This window comes from Chiroxiphia lanceolata, chromosome 9, assembly GCF_009829145.1.
Source record: "Chiroxiphia lanceolata isolate bChiLan1 chromosome 9, bChiLan1.pri, whole genome shotgun sequence".
In the NCBI taxonomy this organism is placed as follows: Eukaryota; Metazoa; Chordata; class Aves; order Passeriformes; family Pipridae; genus Chiroxiphia; species Chiroxiphia lanceolata.
Window position 1 is genome coordinate 13,458,640 of NC_045645.1, and position 18,219 is coordinate 13,476,858.

General features: G+C 45.8%; 1 protein-coding gene across 5 annotated transcripts in view; it reads right to left on the reverse strand.

Annotated features, from left to right (window-relative positions):
* Positions 1–17,778, reverse strand: part of LOC116790895 (retinoid isomerohydrolase) — a 20,766-nt gene extending 2,988 nt beyond the window's left edge. For 2 of the 5 annotated variants that reach the window (XM_032696403.1, XM_032696401.1), the window contains exons 1-21: positions 17,699–17,778; positions 16,918–17,183; positions 16,065–16,209; positions 15,340–15,458; positions 14,820–14,950; positions 14,151–14,198; positions 13,879–14,019; positions 12,520–13,386; positions 11,751–11,923; positions 10,835–11,011; positions 10,434–10,619; positions 8,604–8,737; positions 4,159–4,241; positions 3,656–3,806; positions 3,256–3,363; positions 3,025–3,166; positions 2,220–2,367; positions 1,867–1,948; positions 1,539–1,671; positions 1,277–1,416; positions 256–385 (exon numbers count right to left, since the gene is read on the reverse strand). In XM_032696403.1, the coding sequence (XP_032552294.1) occupies positions 256–385; positions 1,277–1,416; positions 1,539–1,671; positions 1,867–1,948; positions 2,220–2,367; positions 3,025–3,166; positions 3,256–3,363; positions 3,656–3,806; positions 4,159–4,241; positions 8,604–8,737; positions 10,434–10,619; positions 10,835–11,011; positions 11,751–11,923; positions 12,520–13,386; positions 13,879–14,019; positions 14,151–14,198; positions 14,820–14,950; positions 15,340–15,458; positions 16,065–16,209; positions 16,918–17,150 (3,471 nt within the window). In that variant the 5' untranslated portion in view covers positions 17,151–17,183; positions 17,699–17,778. Of the gene's footprint in view, positions 1–255; positions 386–1,276; positions 1,417–1,538; positions 1,672–1,866; positions 1,949–2,219; positions 2,368–3,024; positions 3,167–3,255; positions 3,364–3,655; positions 3,807–4,158; positions 4,242–5,035; positions 5,555–8,603; positions 8,738–10,433; positions 10,620–10,834; positions 11,012–11,750; positions 11,924–12,519; positions 13,387–13,878; positions 14,020–14,150; positions 14,199–14,819; positions 14,951–15,339; positions 15,459–16,064; positions 16,210–16,917; positions 17,184–17,698 lie in introns of those variants that run through there. The other 3 variants (XM_032696402.1, XM_032696404.1, XM_032696405.1) reach the window with 3 other exon arrangements.
* Positions 17,779–18,219: the final 441 nt, after the last annotated feature.

Below are 18,219 nucleotides of genomic sequence, written 5' to 3' on the forward strand. Positions count from 1 at the left end.
ATCCCCTGCCATGGGCAGGGACACCTTCCACTAGACTGGGTTGCTCCAAGCCCCATCCAAACTGGACTTGAACACTTGCAGGGCTGGGGCAGCCACAACCGCTCTCAGCAGTTGTATGGAGAATAAACCAGAACAACACTCATGAGCTAAAGCAAAAATAAAGTTTCTCTGAGGACCCCTACTTTAAGTTTCCTCTTCTCATGAAAATGTTGAATTTGAACCAGGCAGAGCCCCGTGCTGGCCCAGAGCGGGTACCTTGTCGATGTTGAGGGGCAGGACATATCTGCGGGCCTCGGGCTGTGGGGCCTTCTCTGCATGGCGCTTCACCTCGTCCCAGTTTGCCCGGAGGTTGACCAAGTACAGGTAATTGTAAATAAACTCAAACCTGCAGGGAAACAGCATCACAGAGAGAAACAGAGATGGGTTTGCAAGTGGGAGTTGAAGCGCAGATGTTTTTTTCCTAAAATTCAGTAGATTCATAGATTGGTTTGGGTTGGAAGGGACCTTAAAAAGCTCATCCAGTTCCACCCCCTGCCATGGGCAGGGACACCTTCCACTAGCCCAGGTTGCTCTAAGCCCTGTCCAACCTGGCCTTGGACACTTCCAGGGACGGGCCAGCCACAGCTTCTCTGGGCACACAGAGTAACACGAGTCCCAGTCCAGCTCCTTGGCAGAGCTGAACTGTGTGTGCACCATTTCCCCTGGGAGGAAAACCAGCAATTTCTGGTGCTCAGCACAAGCACAGCATGGGGCTTGGAGCAACCTGGTCTAGTGGAAGGTGTCTCTGTCCATGGCAGGGGGTGGAACGAGATGAACTTTAAGGTCCCTCCCAACCCAAACTACTCTGAGATCCTTTGATTTTATGCCAGGATCAGCTCAACTCAAGGTGTCCTGGGTATGCAGCCAACACAGGGTTGGGCATCATCATTTCAGTGCCACATTTCTGTGTTTACACAAAGAGCAGCATTCAAATCTCACCCAGACCCTGCTCAGTGCAGCCCCAGCCAAAATAGCATCAGCCTTCAGCAGTCACTGACATTTGTTAAAGTAAATAAAAGATAGAAATATTTTTTCTCTTGGAAAATGAATGTTAAATAGGCTCCTTGCACCTCTGGATAACTCCATGCTGTGTAGTCTGCATGTCCCCATGTGTTAGTGTTTAGATGGGTTGGTGCCAAGTGCCAGAGGTGATTCCAAGAGTGTCTGGCGCAGGTCTCCACTGGCCCCCCCAGCTCGTGCAGGGGGAGTTGTGGTGCCCAGGGCCCCTCAGACTCACCCCTTCCACGTGCAGAGGTCGACGATCAGGAACCCGTTGTCCTCGTAGGTGTTGATGTGGTGGAAGAGGTTGAAGGCCGAGGTGCGGTACTTGAGGTTGAGGAGCCGGCCCTTCTTCTTCTCAGCCACGTGGATCCACACCTGAGGACCAACCAGCAGCTTTGCTTAGGCTCAGGGAAATGAAGGTGAAACCAATACCATGGACCTCCCAATGTCGGGCTGGCTGCCCAGGCCAACCCATTTGGGGACAACCCTCTGCTTACCCCCATTGTTTCGTTGGACTCAAAGCAGTCCATGTAGTTGGCTCCCCAGAGGCTCCAGGAGGAGAGGAACTTGAGGAGGTTGATTTTCACTGGTGTTTCCACAAACACGATGTAGTTTGGGGTCAGCCCAAAGCTGTTTAGAAATGCAGGGGGGCACATCAGGCTCACCGGCTTAGTTTGGACAACAACCACAAAGTGCTTCATCTTATCACATGGATCATCCCCTACAATTACCCTGATTTTGGTAAATCACCTAGTTTTTGTTGCTGATTATGTGTGAGAATAAGTCCCTGGTTCAAGCTGACCTGCTGACCCCATGGAATGTTACCTGTGGACATAGGACGGCTTAAACCTGTCACTGCAGGGGAACTGCACCACCACCTGTGACTTGTTGATCGGGTCCTCCTTATCTGGAATGGGACAGGTGAGGGGTTAACAGAAGATCTCACATAGTCTGTGCTTATTTACCCAGTAAATGTCTGCCTTCAACACAAAGGAAATTCATGGCTTAGAAACCACTTGAAAGTGTTTCAAATACAACAATCAAAAAGTAAATAAAATCTAAGGAAGCTTGAAAAAAAAAAACCAACAAAACAACCCTCAGTGTCAAAACTCATTTAAAGGATAAAGAGGTGATTCCTAAGATTTTCCCAGGTGGCTCAGAGGTGGGAATTGACTGACCTGCCTGCAGTGGAGGAATCCGGATGATGTTGTAGGCCAGGGCAAAGTTTTTTCCAAAGCAATTACCAATGTTGTAAACTGTCCCATCATTCTCAATGTGGGGATGAGCCGTTACCCCGTTAATGGACACATATTTACAGAGATCCACCTGGAGAACAAAATGGAGACAATCAGGAGCTTCCTTGGCAGGAGATGGGGAGTCACTGGCTCTGCAAGTTGTCATGAGTCAACACATTCTTGCATTGGATGTGAGAAGTTCTTTTCTAAGGCAGCAATTGAGCTCCAATTTGCAAACTCCAGCCAAGCACGAACATGGAGCTGGAGCTCCAAGGGCTGGAGTTTTTCTGCTCTGGAGACAGGCTGGGAGAGCTGGGGGTGTTCAATTGGAGAAGTGAAGGCTCCAGGGAGACCTTAGAGCCCTTCCGGTGCCTAAAGGGGCTCCAAGAGAGCTGGAGAGGGACTTGGGACAAGGATCTGGAGGGACAGGACAAGGGGGAATGGCTTCCCACTGCCAGAGGGCAGGGTCAGATGGGATACTGGGAAGGAATTCTTCCCTGTGAGGGTGGTGAGGCCCTGGCACAGGTTGTCCAGAGAAGCTGTGGCTGCCCCATCCCTGGAAGTGTCCAAGGCCAGGTTGGACGGGGCTTGGAGCAACCTGGGCTAGTGGAAGGTGTCCCTGCCCATGGCAGGGGGTGGAACGAGATGAGCTTTAAGGTCCCTTTCAACCCAAACCAGTGTGTGATTACATGATTTTCATTTTAGGTTTACTGCTCCATAACTTTTTCAGCCCAGGACAAAAACCCACCTGCTTAATTGTCTCTAAGGTGTCTGGGTTAATCCTGGTTATGAAGTTGGTCTCAGTGCAGGCATAGTAATCCTCACCCACAGGGTAGACATTAACCAGGGCATTGTCCGTGACCTCCACACCTTTGAAGTAGGAGAAGAACCTGAGCAGAGAGAATGGACAGGCAGTCAGGGCCTCTGGGAAGCAGGAGCTCTGTGGGACATGGCAGCAGTGGCTGCAGGACCCCAGTACCTGGAGAAGATGTTCTTGCAGGGGTCTGGGTACGCGTAGGTGCCAAACTCCGTTATGACAATCCTTTTCTCCGTCATTGCTCGCACATAACAGTCAGTCCTGATAAACCTGGGAGGGTGAGGAGGAGAAATCCCCTTACACGTAAAACCACAACAGGCTGTGCAGTTAAATATGAATAAATACAAATAAATATGAATATTCCTGTGATAAAGCTCATGAGAGCCCCGGGACCCCACAGCCTCATGTTTCATCTGGAGCTGGTTTAATGATATCACTGATACAGCTCTTTCAATAATCCCATGGACTAAAAATAACCAGTGCCTTCCAGAGCCTGTCCTCAGCACTCACAGTCAAGCAACTGCTTCCTGATTTATTCGTTTCTTGGAAAACCACCACATACCTTCTGTGGTAGGTGACGTGCCCCTCCTTGAAGTCAAACTTGTGGAGCAATGCCTGGCCATCGAAGAGGTGGTAATAGGGCTCCGAGCCCACCTCAAACAAGCCAGGACCACACCTCAGGAGGCTTCCTCGCAGCCAGGTGGGAATCCTGCCTGTGGGAGAGGCAGCGTTGGGATGCACACAGCAAATCAGACCAAGGAATTTTTATGGTGACAACAAAAAGAACAAAACTTCAAACTAATTTTTTTTAAGGCTTATGCAACTTCTTATTTAAACACACATGAGGTCTTGAAACTGTTTTCTTCCCCTCCACACCTGCTGTAGACCAAGACATTCAGTACTGAATTATCTAAATGTTCTCACATCCAATCTGTCCTTCCTCCACCCCAAATCCCTAGCCCTGTGAGGTCCTTTACTTCCAGCCCTTGTAAAGTCTCTGAGCCCTGGAGGCCCCTGAGCTCTGAGAACAAAGCCAGGCAGGAGGAGATCAGGGACCAGACCAACCTGTGACGTGGGTGGTCACTGGAGAGGACAGTTCCTCCACCGTCTCAAAGAGCTTCTTGTAGCCCCCGGCTGGATGCTCCACTCTGGAAGGGCAAAGCTGGGTTAGCCCGAGGTGGGCATTGCTGGGAACCCCCTGCCAGGGAGGATCAGTTCTTCTGGACACACTGAGCCATGACTTGCAAAGAACTTGAGGCATCAGGAGGGAAGAGCACTAGAACTTCATGGGGGAAAAGGCTGAGTGTGTGGAGGGAGAGGGAACACTGAGGGGAAAGCCCACACCACAGCCCTGCAGCAAACACACCCATCCACTGATAAATCCAGGATAGTCCAGATCATTAGGAAGCAGAATCCAGCTTTTATCTCCCAGGTCTTGGAGAAGCATTTTTTTGCCTTTTTTCTTTCTTTTTCTTTAAGCAAAGAATTAATTGTTGGGTTCCAATTTTATCACTGCAAAGCCCATGAAGACACAGCAGACAGACCACTGTGCTCTACCCAGAGCAGCTGTGGCTGCCCCATCCCTGGAAGTGTCCAAGGCCAGTTGGAACGGGGCTTGGAGCAACCTGGTCTAGTGGAAAGGGAGTGGAATGAGATGGGATTTAAAGTCCCTTCCAACCCAAACCCATTTGGGATTCTATGATTCTACTCCAAATTCTGGACTATCCCCTGAAACCCAGAGGTGCGCTTATCCTCCTGGATCAGAACCACACCTTGGAATGGGAAGTACCAGCATGGACACTGACACATGGAGATCGTCCCCCTCCTCCTCCTGCCCCCTGAACCACACTGACCCCCGACCTCACAGCTGCCCCAGCCAATGCTCCATCAACATGGTGATCCACGATCCTCTCCCATAGAGAGGAGCTTCAGGAATACTCACTGGCTGTACATCCTCTCCCCGATGAAGGGTCTGAGCCTCCAGCAGCCAAGCTCAGAGCAGAGCTTTGTGCAGGGTATTTATGGGGTGCTGAGCCCTGCCCAGGGAAGTCCCTGCCAGTGAGAGCCCCCTGAGAACAGAGCCGGCTTTCACCACCCAAATCCTCCCGGGTTTGGGAGCTTTTGTCCTGCCCTCCACACAAAAAAGGGCTTTGACTGCTCTTGTGAGACCTAAATTCTTCCCAAGCAGAAGTGATTACAAAGGAAAAAAATCCCAAGGAGTGAAATGGAGCGTGCTGGAGCCATGCCAGGCATTGGCACTGGCACTGGGCCCTGCTCTGGCACCACAGGGCACAGGAGACCTGCCTGGATCCAACATGGACCCAGGGCAGCAGGGAACAGCTCTTCCAGAGCCTCCCCTTGGAGTGACAGGACATAGAGACATCCAGAGATAAGGAGATGCCAGTGTCAAACATCCTGGAATATCCTGAGTTGGAAGGGTCCCACAGGGATCATTGAGTCCAATCTCTGGACCTGCCAGGACACCCCAACAATCCCCCAGTCCCTGAGAGCATTGTCCAAATGCTGCTTGAGCTCTGGCAGCCTTAGGGCCATGATCACTGCCCTGGGGAGCCTGTTCAGTGCCTGACCACCCTCTGCAGGAAGAACCTTTTTGTGATATTCAAACTATATATCCCTGGCATAGCTCCAGCCGTCCTGTCTCTGGTCACCAGAGCAGAGATTGGAGCTGCCCCTCAGGAGGAGCTGCAGACCCCGAGGTGTCTCTCAGCCTCATTCTCCAGGCTCGTCATCAGGAAGCACCTGTAGCAAGAGTCAACATTTATGAAAACAACAGTGCTGTAAAGAGTGATTTCAAAGATTAAAGAAATCAGAGTTTAGTGCTGTCCCCTCACAGGCAGCTCATGGCAGAGGATGAAGATGTTCCATAATACCATGTACATTTGGGTGCTGCTCCCATATGGATGGAAACAGCGATCAAAGGTGGGGTGAAAGGAGAAAAATAGACTTTAAACATCCCTCTGTTTGATCTGCTGCCACAACCATCACGTGAAGCTTGGCTTCCTTCCCTGGTTTTGTTTGTTTGCTCCCTCTTTTCAAGGCAGTGTTCCCATTTGGATTGAGGGTTCATCTAAGGCTTCTCACTGAAGGCACTGAGCCTTCAGGAGCTGTGACTGAGGCCTCCCATTAACTCTTTGGATTAATAACCATAATTATACGGTAATTTCTCAGTGGAAGTCTCCTGGCAATAAATAATATAAACTTGAGTGCAAACTCAAGGCCTCTCAGCATTGCTAGTCGTGTGGAGATTTTAAATTAATTCCAGGACCCAAAACAGCATCTTAATGTTTGATGCCATGAAAATTCCATGTTTCCATGGTGACAGCATCTTCCCAGGCCCCATCCTCCTCCAGGCAGAGATCCCAAAACATCTCTGGTCCCACACACCAGCAGCCAAGTTCTCCTCCTGAATCTTACCTGACCAGACAACTCTTCTGGCGTGACACCAACACCAGAACAGCACAGGACAGCAGACAACCTACAAACTCATTACAGAGCTGCTCTTCTTTGCAATTAATACCATTAGAAAGGAGTTATTGGTGCTAATTAGCAAAAAATGTGCTCTGAGGCACAAGTACCAGCAACTCCGCCTGCTTTTCTCTGCAGGAAAAGGAGGGAACAGTTATTGACCTCTGTCCATTTCAAATGGATTAAAATACTCAAAGGCTGTAAAAAGGAAGGTGTGAGTAGCCTTAAGTTCCATATATGGAATTTTTGTCATTGATTTGTAATGTTTTATTGTCTCACAGTGAGTCAATTTGTCTATTTATTCCCATTTTTGTTAAGCTCTGTCAAAAACTTAGAAGGGAACATTAAATAACCTGGATCAAGAACCGGGAGAAATGAGGGCAGGCCTTTAAAAGCCAAATCCTGCAAAATGTGAGCTGCTCACCTAATCAGTTACTTAACTGGAACACATAAACAAAGCATTTACACAACAGGGAACAGGTTGGGAAGTGTTGGAATCAAGTTCAGGCAGGTACTGGAGTGTTAAAAGGAGTCAACTGCAGGTGTTACAAGGGAGAAACATCTTGCATCTGCCCTGGAAGTGGAAAGTTATCTACAGGACATTGAAGCATTAAAATAGGTTAAATGGGGCTAATTTGGGTTTCTCACTTACAAAACCTTCAAAAAAAGAGCAAAAGGATATATTTTGGGAGAAAACTGAAGCCCAGCCTCATGGTCACAGATGTAGAAGTGACAATCCTCAACCAAGACCCTCATCTGGAATACGTGTCTGACCCAGCCTGGGACCTTGCACAAGAGTCTTACAGAGCCTCCCCACAAGACACCAAAACACCCAAACAAACCCAAAGCAAGTAAAAAGATGAAAAATTGAGATTTACTTTATTTTGATGAGTGGTTTTTTGGCAATGACTGTAATTCTCCATGTGCAGGTACAAGGACAATTCAGGTTCTTGTCCTAGGAAGGGGTAAGACATGACAGAGCACCAGGGATGCACCTCCAATGCACAGCTGTGAACTGGGTGAGGTACCTGAACCAGGTACCAGCTAAACACACCAAGGAAAGCACCCATCCCTCTAAAGCAGCTGGTTCCAGATGTTGCCCAGAGCAGGTGTGGCTGCCCCATCCCTGGAAGGAGCAACCTGGTCTGCTGGAAGGTGGAACAAGATGGGTTTTAAGGTCCCTCCCAACCCAAACTAGTCTGGGATCTCAAAGCCATGCAGTAGATTAATTATTATTAATTATTCTCTCCCAGAAATACTCCTGTGGGGGTGGAGCTTTGGTTTTACCAGAATTAATATCAAATCCCTAACTCTGGAAATACAGGAATTTAGTGTTTTCTGGTTCCTTTGTACCCACTTGCTGTATCATCCATCACTCCTATTATTTTGAGAATCACACCAATAGATCCAAAATAAATTTTCCATGAAAATGTCAGAAATATACTTAAAGACTTTTAATATAAATAAATATAGAAAAGTTAATGAGAGTTTTACAGATGAGATAAACACAAGCATTTTAGGGAGGCAGATAATAATTCATGGTGAACTTTTGGCTCTCCCAGTCCTGAACTCACAGAACTTCTTTTGTTTAAAGACAAATATTTTGAGAATAGAGAAGGCACTTAGTCACAATATGCAGACATTAAAACCTACACAAACTACAATAAATGGCACAAATTCCTGACCAGACATTAAAAGGTTACAAGAGGCAGGTCATTAGTTTCCCATAGAAAACCACATATAAATTTTTGGTTAACAACAGCTTTGTGCTTATTTTCACATTTTCCTACGTACATTATGTTGTAATAATTTGTAAACAGATAAATATTTCTCTCTTAAAAGTTATTCAAAAGTATCTGCATAAAAAAAAAAAAGGGTATTTTGGCACCTTTCAGCACCGTATCCATGTAAACATTTCTTCCTTCTACACAGAGCCAGCATCAAATTCCTGCAGCAATTCCTCTGGTGAATCATTCAGACTCACATCCAGGAGATAAATGCCTCAAGTGTGGTGACATTAATACCTCAGGCTCCGAAACCTGGGCTTCCTCAGGCTGAGCATGGGCTGCTTGATGGTGGGTTTGCTCTCCAGCAGCATCGCTTCGCTCTCCGTCCTTGGAAACCTGTTCTGGTAGATCTGGGGGTATTCCCTCTGGAACTGAGCATACACAAGCAGCAATCACAATAAAATCCCACACTCCACCAAAAACCTCCAGCTCAAAAAAAGTCTGTTTTACCCAACTGGGAGCCAAGATTCACCTGCTCTGGAGCGGTTCTCCCAGAAAACCTTACTTACGATTCTGATTCCATCTCATTTCAATTCCTGCAGATACACAGCTAAAGGAAAATACCTGGAATCAGAGGCATATTTGTGACATTTGGTCTGTTCCCTGTGTCAGGCCTTGGGAAGAGATGACTAACTGTAAATAATCTATACAGTAAATACACCTGAACATCAGCCAAACCTTTCTACTGCTGGATTCAACCTACCCCAAGTACCCAAAGCTGAACAATCATTGCAAAAGTTGTGATTTATCACACCATGGCTATCCCAGCTCAAATGGCAGGACTCTAATTATATGGTTCTGTGAAATTTAAAAGTCGGCTTTGCTCACTTCTGGCTCTCACAGTACAATCTGCTTTGTGAGAATTCATCAGAAATTTAAGTATTTACTTTAAGTTTTACTATTAAAAGATTTTAGTTTATTTTCTTCCTCCTCTTTCACCTGTTGCTGTGAATCACATCTTAGTGCTCACTTATTCCAAATTTTAATCAACTCTAATTAACTCTTTTTTACAGGCAGGAAGTTTTAATGATCTTGAACCAAAGTCCAGCCTCACTTTTACAGTCCAAGAAAGTTTCCACAACACACATGAAACTCAGTGTGGCAGGAGCTGGAGGAGGGGCACCAAAGAGTTCCTGCTCTGAAAAGCTGCTTGTTCAAATTTGAGTCACAAGATTTGCTTAGGAGATTCCAGGACAAGTACAAAGCTATTCCATTGGGCAGAAGAACTTGCCAAAGGTTTTTCCACAAAAGAAAAACCCCTCCAGGATTAAATCCTGCCAGAACTGCTGTGTTTTAGCTTTAGTATTAGGCAAGATATTAGTAGGCCAGAGAAGTGTAAGATAATCTTGAGGAATATAAACGTTACAAAACACAAAGCCAAGGCCACAAAAAGAACGATTCAGGATTGTGAACAGATAAGAGGTTGGTCTCCTAAAGTAAAAAATTACTGCTTTTAACACCTATTGGTTTTAAGCCCACTTATGGCATGTTAATGATGACTTGTTGGCCAGTGCACCACAGGAAACCAGGCTATAATTCCATCAGGTATTATTTAATGGGGAGCAGGATCTCAGAGTAACTTCATACTGGTTTTAAGCCATTATTTGAACACCCCTACAGCCAGTGTCAAATGCTGTATGTTATCATGGAAGGTTTGGGTTGGGAAGGACCTTAAAGCTGACCTTGTTCCACCCCCTGCCACAGACAGGGACACCTTCTACTATCCCAGGTTGCTCCAAGCTCTGTCCAACCTGGTCTTGGACACTTCCCAGGATGGGGCAGCCACAGCTGCTCTGGGTAACCTGTGCCAGGGCCTCACCACCCTCACAGGGAAGAATTCCTTCCCAATATCCCATCTATCCCTGCCCTCTGATAGTGGGAAGCCATTCCCCCCGGTATCAGACACTGTCTTTAAAATCCCAACCAGAGCACACAAAACATCCATCAGCTCTTCTGAGCAAGTATTTCTCACCAAACACTCTCTTCCCCCCCCTCTTCTGCACCAGGCTCTGTTGACTGAGCCCTTCCCTCACAAAGGCATTTCAGAAGCAGGTGAAAGTTCCTCACCTGCTTTAACTTTTTCTTTTTGTCCTTCACAGACAAGTTTTTATCCTTGATAATGTTCTCCAAGAGCTCTGTCACTGCAGCTTGAGAGGTAGAAACCTTTTGTTCCTCGAACTCCTGAGGAGTGATTTGTTTGCAGTAGGAATACGTTGGCAATATGGCACAAATTTCTTCCTTGGGACATTTGCACTGGAAGAAAAAGAGGTCTGTAAATACTCAACTGATTCTGTACTATTTCAGTAAGAACTCACAAACATCCACACCCACTAACTTAGTGGCATCACAGCTGCAAAACATTATAATTAATATCTATACACTGAAACCATACTGGTTTTATTTGCATTTTCCCATCCCACCTTCAGAACAATTAGCAAATGAATTTAAACTCCCCTAGTACCACCAACCTGAGCCACCCTCGCGTATTCAAGGTGGTCTCGCACAGCAACCTGCAGGTGAGTTGGGACCTGGAATATTTCCTGCTGATGGTCCATCAGAAATGAAACCAGTCGTGTAGAAAGCAGTTCATCCAGGTCCACTTCCTCTGCACAGCGCAGCACACAGCGGGAAAATGTCTGGATCAGCTGAGAGAGTCCAGTACATCAGTAAGTACACACAGTTGTGGATTTATTTGCCTTCTCTCCACTCTACACAGCGGCACAATAAATTCTGCACACCAATTTTCACTGCAATTTTTCTTGCCTGCACCACTGGTCAAGCAAGGAAGGAAACTGATTTTAGGGTTTTTTAAAGTAACTTCTTATAACCTAAGACTTCCACTTCTCTTGAACTGAACAGCACCTTCAATTAAGAAATACACATCATAAAGAACCTACAGAAACCTACAGAAAAATGTACATCTTCACAGAATCACAGAATAGAATCACAGACTGGTTTGGGTTGGGAGGGACCTCAAAGCCCATCCAGTTCTACCCCCTGCCATGAGCAGGGACACCTTCCACTAGACCAGGTTGCTCCACGCCCCATCCAACCTGGCAGCCACAGCTTCTCTTCGATGTTATAATTCTAAATGGCACTCGGGTGAGAAATCAGACTAAAGTATTCTTTTAAGAAGTGATTTCTCTTCTCCCTCCAACATAAACAAAAGCAATGTGAATATCTGAAGTCTCTTAGGATGGAGACAAGAAAGTGCTTGTTCAAGTCAGATTTTTGTGCGTATTCTGGAGGTGAAAAATCTGCCTGTTAATACTTGCAGCATGCTGAACTCAAGATTCTTGTCTCACTGTTTTAAACAGCGATTCTGAGCATTACTTCAGTGATACTCTTACAGTAACAGGCATACTGCCCTTGTGGCTCTCTTACCAAGGACCTGTTGCCCATGGCATTGTGCAGCCGTGGCATGTCAACATTCCCACTGATCCGGGTGATCATCCGCATCAGGAGCTGGAGCCTCCTACGGTTTGGGGGTGGGAGCAGCAAACAGCAGATCTGCAGAGCTTCCACAGCAATCCTTTCCAAGTGAGGCTGCAGGAGATCTGCAAGTCAATTGCAAAGACAGCTGGCATTAAGATTTGAATCAACTCTCAGTGTATTTTTTACAACAGTGCCAGAAATCTCCTATTTTACCAAGGTGATTATCAATGTTTCAGAGAAATCTGCTGTAATGCAGTAGATAAGGTAAGGACCTTTGTTGGTGTGGTCATCTTCAACTTGCTTCATTAGGAGAAATTGCTGGGGCAATTAAGATCGTAATACGTTTAAAGAATGACACTAATGTTATTCCCAAAAAATGTTATTCAAAGAACATAAAAATACATCATCTCCAACAGACAGGTCTGTGCAAATTCTCATTCTCAGTGTCTGGGGCAGGATCTCTTATCACTTACCTGAGCAGAAAGGTCAGTTACCAACACATCAATTCTTACTCAAAAGACACTACATGTTACTATTTGTTAGCAGAGCTACAGCAATTTAAAAAATGCTATTCAGCAACCAGATTTTTTTAAAAAACCTCACAAATCCATGTTCTATGCATTTCAACAAACCTAGCAACAGTGCCAGAGGTGGAGGAAGCAGAGATTAGTCAGGCCATACAACAAGCAGTACAACATGCTGTAGAAAGCCATCTTACTTTGCGTGCCAGTCAACACACAAGGGGAGGGGGTGAAAGAGCTTTCTGAGAGTTCTGTGCTGCTTCTGCAGAGTCTCTTTTTGATGGTGATTTTGGAATCCTCAGTCCTGATGTCCACTGAAGCAGCCACCCCAGGGGGATTTGGTTTTCCTTGCCCCCAGAGCTGAGCCCTTGGCATTACTGTGATTTCAGCAACTGGTCTGTTAATGACTGTGCAGCTTCTGCAGTTCCTCTTGCCCAGTGAACTCAGAGAGTGGCGCATCTGCTTCGACTCGTGAGTGTCATCCACCAGCTCATCCTGCAGAGCTGAGGCAGACACTCTCTTGATGCCCTGGGTTTGTGTTTGACAGATGTTATCACAGCCCACCTCTAACACAGATTTAGCTTTGTGCTCACACAGCAGTGACTGGTCTCCATTTCTTGTGACAGTGTTCACACCACCTTCCCTGAGGGAATCACATCCTCCTTTACTACACTCACTTGAAGGAGGAGCTCCGATTCTTTCCAAGGAGTAACATCTTGTCCTAAATGCTCCAGGTGGAGCTTGTTTGTTCCTGACACCTAAAAGATTCTGACAGCTTCCTCCTATCGGATTACCAGCACTACCTTGCTGATGTCTCAGTTTATATTGCTGCCATTTCTTTGTATGTTGGTTTTGGACAGTCAGCTCTTCTGAAGAAAACCTCCTGGAAGCTTCATCTTTCTTTTTCTTGTCAGGCTCTTTGTGGATCAGACTTAGGAGAAGACACTCAGTTGACTTGAAAGAGTTCAAGTGAAGAGTTTTTGAAGGCTGTGGGTCACATTTCTCATCTTGGACAGAACGTTTTCCACTGCACAGATCTGGAATTGTGATGTAGCCACACATAACTATCAGAAAATGAAATAGAAGTTAAGATGCAAGTGGTATGAAAATGGAACAGCTCTGAAAGCTGCTACCTGAGCAGAGAAGACAACAAAGGGAAGATATTAATTTACAGTTGACTGTTAGTAAAACCTAAGAAGAATTTAGCTCAGTCCAAAAGCAATTTAACAAGATAATTGCAACCAACATGCAAAAATAAAAAAGGTAACACACTGCAATAGTGAGGACAGACAGAATGAGCTGTATTTTTAAGTTACTGAATATTCAGAATGTGTGCTCAGACAGCAATTTAAATAGGAAATCATGAGACAGAACTACATTACTACTGTACTACAGAATTACATTACTACTGTAATACAGAGTGAGAGCAGTGATGATCCTCCTCAGATTCAAGCTGCCACACAGATTAGGGACCAAGGTCTGCTTTGATTTACAGATTTGTTCCCCAGCTGATATGAATTTACAGTTTCACCAATCCTTTCTAAATTCATACTTACCTAAAATATTAACAAAAAGTTCATAGTATTCAAAAGTAAGTAATGGCTCAGGGAGACTGAGAAAGTAATCAGCAACTGTTCTGAACACGTCCCGTTCAAACCCACTGTAAGTTGCTTGGATCATGTCATTGTTTCTGGGCCCTGAAAAGAGGTGAAGAAAGAAAATTCACACAAAAAATTTCACAACTGCATTATAGAACAAATAATAATGAATATTTACTTTCAACACTCAGAATAGGTTTCTGTAACTTAAAAGCTCCTCAGTGACTTACAGTATGCGAGGCACTTCATAGCTGACAGCACCCAGTGAGGGAGGTCTTCTAAAATATAAACAATGACATTATTTGTACATAAGCCCAAAGATTTAATGACTAATACAAACAATGGCACACATATTAAATAACACCTCAATTACAAAATATCAGATTTTAAATTAATTTTAAATATTGCTACACATGTAATTTTGACAGGATAAGGGGGAATGGCTGGCTTTCAGTTGAAGGAAGGCAGGTTTAGATTAGATATTAGGGAGAAATTCTTGGCTGTGAGGCCCTGGCACAGATTGCCCAGAGAACCTGTGGTTGCCCCATCCCTGGAAGCATGGAAGGCCAGGTTGGACAGGGCTTGGAGCAACTTGGGATAGTGGAAAGTGTCCTGCTATCCTAGCTCTGTTTCCCACCCAGGGAGGGTTACAAACCAAGGCAGAGGGTGGGACTGGATGAGCTTTAAGGTTCCTCCTAACCCAAAATATTCCAAGATTCTGTGACTATCTTGTTGTATAAAGAGTGAATGCAATATACCTACAAATCTTCTAGACAAATATACTGAACTGTACTGTGGTTTGGGAAAAAACTGTAAAAGACAGGCCACGAAATATATTAATTACTGTTGTAATTACATCACATAGAATCTTGAAGCAAAACCAGGGAAATCAATCTTACCTGACTTGTTCTGCAGAATCACCACCCCGTGTTTGCTGGTGTTGCTCATGTTGTACATGACGTGCTCAGGGACCACCTGTGCTGGCTGCAGAACCTCCTCCAGCGACGGGAGGCCCAGGATGGTCTGCAAACTGTGGGGAGCAAGAGCATGGAGTGTCTAGAAGGTTTGTAATAATGAAGGAAAAACCAGTTCTTTCCCTATCTATTCAAAACCAGGTGCTTAAAAAGCTCATCTGCTGTTTAATAAATTCTCACTTTCAGGAGAACAATTTGAGGACATGCTCTTCTCTGGGACAAACAGCAACAATCAGTAAGGAAGAGCATCTGTGGTACTCAAATATACTTCAGCAACAGCAAATAATCAAGAATTCCTTAAATGCAACAATTCAATGTTAATAAACACACTAGGAAGCCTATGTAGAGAATAGTCAGTAAAAATCTTCAACTTAAAAAGGTTGATGGGCTATTTCACACCCAAAGCACTTGTATGAGAAGGTGCTATTTATGATTTATTACTTACTGTATCAGAATGATATTTCTCCAAGTTTCTTGCACATATTGCTGGTTTATTTCCTTCCTTTGTAGTGTGTCTTCCTTGTTCTCTTTTATCACATCAGGTTTTGTTTTTTCTAGGTTTTCCTGAAAATGAGAGGTTTATAATGTAAGATAAACGGGACTCAAGATAATTCAAAATTAAGTAACTCAAAAACTGGAATCAGAAGTGTAGGGAATTCTGTGGAACAATAAATTCCACGTGGTATTTCAGCTTTAGCACTGAAATGTAAGCACACACAACTAAAAAGCAAAAGAGGATACTGAAAAAAGACCTGGTCAATCCCCAAAACAGCAATTTAAAAGGTAAAAATATCTCACATCCAAATGTATTTGTAAATTATTTATCCTCCTTTAGGATTGGAATCTAAATTCAGAATTTATGCACATACACAAATTCCAAATGAATAAAGGGACAAACATTCAACCTTTTCCAAAAAGCTGACCAGTTAAATAATTTGTGTCTTTTATTTGTCCCTCCCAATACTTCCCGAAGAAAACAAAAATCCTCCCATACCAATTTATTTCTTAATACTTCTCAATTTCTTAACTACCAAATTACTTCTCAAGCTGAAAGGGGAGATGCCACAACAGAACAGTGACACCAAAAAGTGATTGCTTCTAGTTTTATGTTTTTGAAGAATAAAGGCAATACAAGACAACTGCAACGACGTAAGAAACAGAAGTTATTACCAGGGACTGCAGTAACTCGTGTTTTTTCAAAGTCCTCTTGGATAAATGGGGCAGTTTAAAAAGTTTTTCTTTGTCTGTAGGGAAGTTTTCCAAGTTCTCTCTTGGTGGGCTTGGTAGAGGTTTAACTGGAGATGTTGAAGGAAATCTGTAACAGGTGGGAGAGATGAGTGAAACAGATTCAGAATAGATTAGAAATGTCATGGCTGGGCTTCGCAAACGAAGATTTGGGAAAGGTCTCTACCCACGTTTGTCACAAGAGCGCTGGTGGCTAAAATTAGAAATAAAATAAGTTCCTTAAGCAAAACAATACCCTGTGACTCCATACCAGTGTGACTCTAAGATTCTGAAGAGATTCAGGAAAATAAGAAGGAAAACACTGATTTTTCTTTATCATGTGATAAATTAACTTTGGGCTATTTTTCGTGATGCCAAAGTCACACTGAAGATGCTCAGATGTTTACAGAGCACTGAGCCCAGAATTTGAGAAGTGAAGGCCATTAACACCTTTAATTTTAGAGCTGTTTGGCTCCGTTTCCCATTTAGACTTTCTGTAAAAGGTACAAGAGAAATAAGCGCATCAGGGAGCTACTACAAACCACTCCTTGGCTCCCCTTCAAAGTACTGGAGTGCAGAATGTATTCCAATTAAAAGCTTGGATAGACAAGAGCACGGAAACAACCCAGAGCAGACAAGATGTATGGTCTATACTGAGGATCAGAACAAAGTAAAACACTGAGAGGAGCAAAACAATGCTAATAATTAAATTTTTGGCCCAACTGCTCAGCCTAAATCTGAGTATTTTAAAATCAAATTCTCAACCTGAAGAGCCGTTAAATAATTTTCATCTCAATACCTGTACAAGGCACCATTGTCTTCCAGGTTTTCAGCTCCCCACCTCCCTTTTATATCCTCAATGACGTGGTTCTTGAGGAATTTCCTCAGTAACTGCACCGTTTGCTGCCTGGTCACCTCGGGGCCGAAGTTGCTGTTATTCCTGAGGACCTCATGGAGCCAATCCACAGCTTCCGAGGCAGTGAAACAGCTCCCGTGCTTCCTGAAGTGCTGCCTGTGTTTCCTCAGGGGCATTCCCGCTCGGAAGTACTTGGTGATCTCGTTCCACTGCACGGGAAACAAAACAGCCAAAACTGGAAAATTAAAGCCTCAGGCTGAGCATTGCGAATATCAGTGGCACGGCGTAGGGGGGCCCAGCGCACCCGCATATCGTGACAGTGGGCAGGGGCTGTTCCAGGGCACCTACATGTCACGACAGCAGGTGGGTGGCCCTAAGGCACCCATATGTCGTGACAAGGAGTCACAGGATGGGAGATAGCAAGGTACCCATATATCGCGATAGCAGGCACGGGGAGAGTGTCCCTGGGCACCCACTTGTCGTGACAGTGGGCATGAGACACCAGGGCACCCACATGCCGTGGCAGGGGGTGTCCCAGGGCACCCACATGTCGCGACAAGGGCAGGGGGTCCCAGGGCACCCACGTGTCACGACAGCACCTAGGAGGGGCAGAGCCGCCTCCTGTCCAACAGCGCTTCCACGGCTGACACTGGCAGCCCGCTCCCCCGGCAGCCGCCCGCTCCCCTGGCGCAGCCCCCGCCGCGCCCCGCTCCCCGGTGCTCACCAGGCGGGTGGCGCGGTACGGCCCCGGCCCCGGCCCCGGCCCCGGCCCCGGCCCCGGCCCCGGCCCCGGCCCCGGCCCCGGCCCCGCCATCGCGGCCCCTCCGCCGGCCCAGGGCGGACACAGCGCCCCCTGTCGGCCCACACGCCACCAACGGCCACCGCCGTTCGAATCCGCCGGCGGCCGCGGATTGGGCGATACATGGGGCACGTGATGCGTGACGTCAGGGCGGGCCGGCCCGAGGGACTGTGTGGCCGCGGGTTCGGTTCCCGCCCCGAGCGGGTCCTGAGCAGCGTTACAGGCGCTAATTACCTAACAGCGATGAGCAGTAATCAATTAATCCCAGCTAATTACTTAACATTAATTACCGTGCTGTGACACCTGGCCCCACCTCATGTCCGAGCCGCTCCAGAGGTGAAGATGTGGCTTGGCAGCACCTCAGGAGGGCAAGTGGATGTCAATAAAACTCGTTCTGTTTGTGAAACTTTGACCTCATTGTCGGGGGAGAATGAGAAAAACCTACA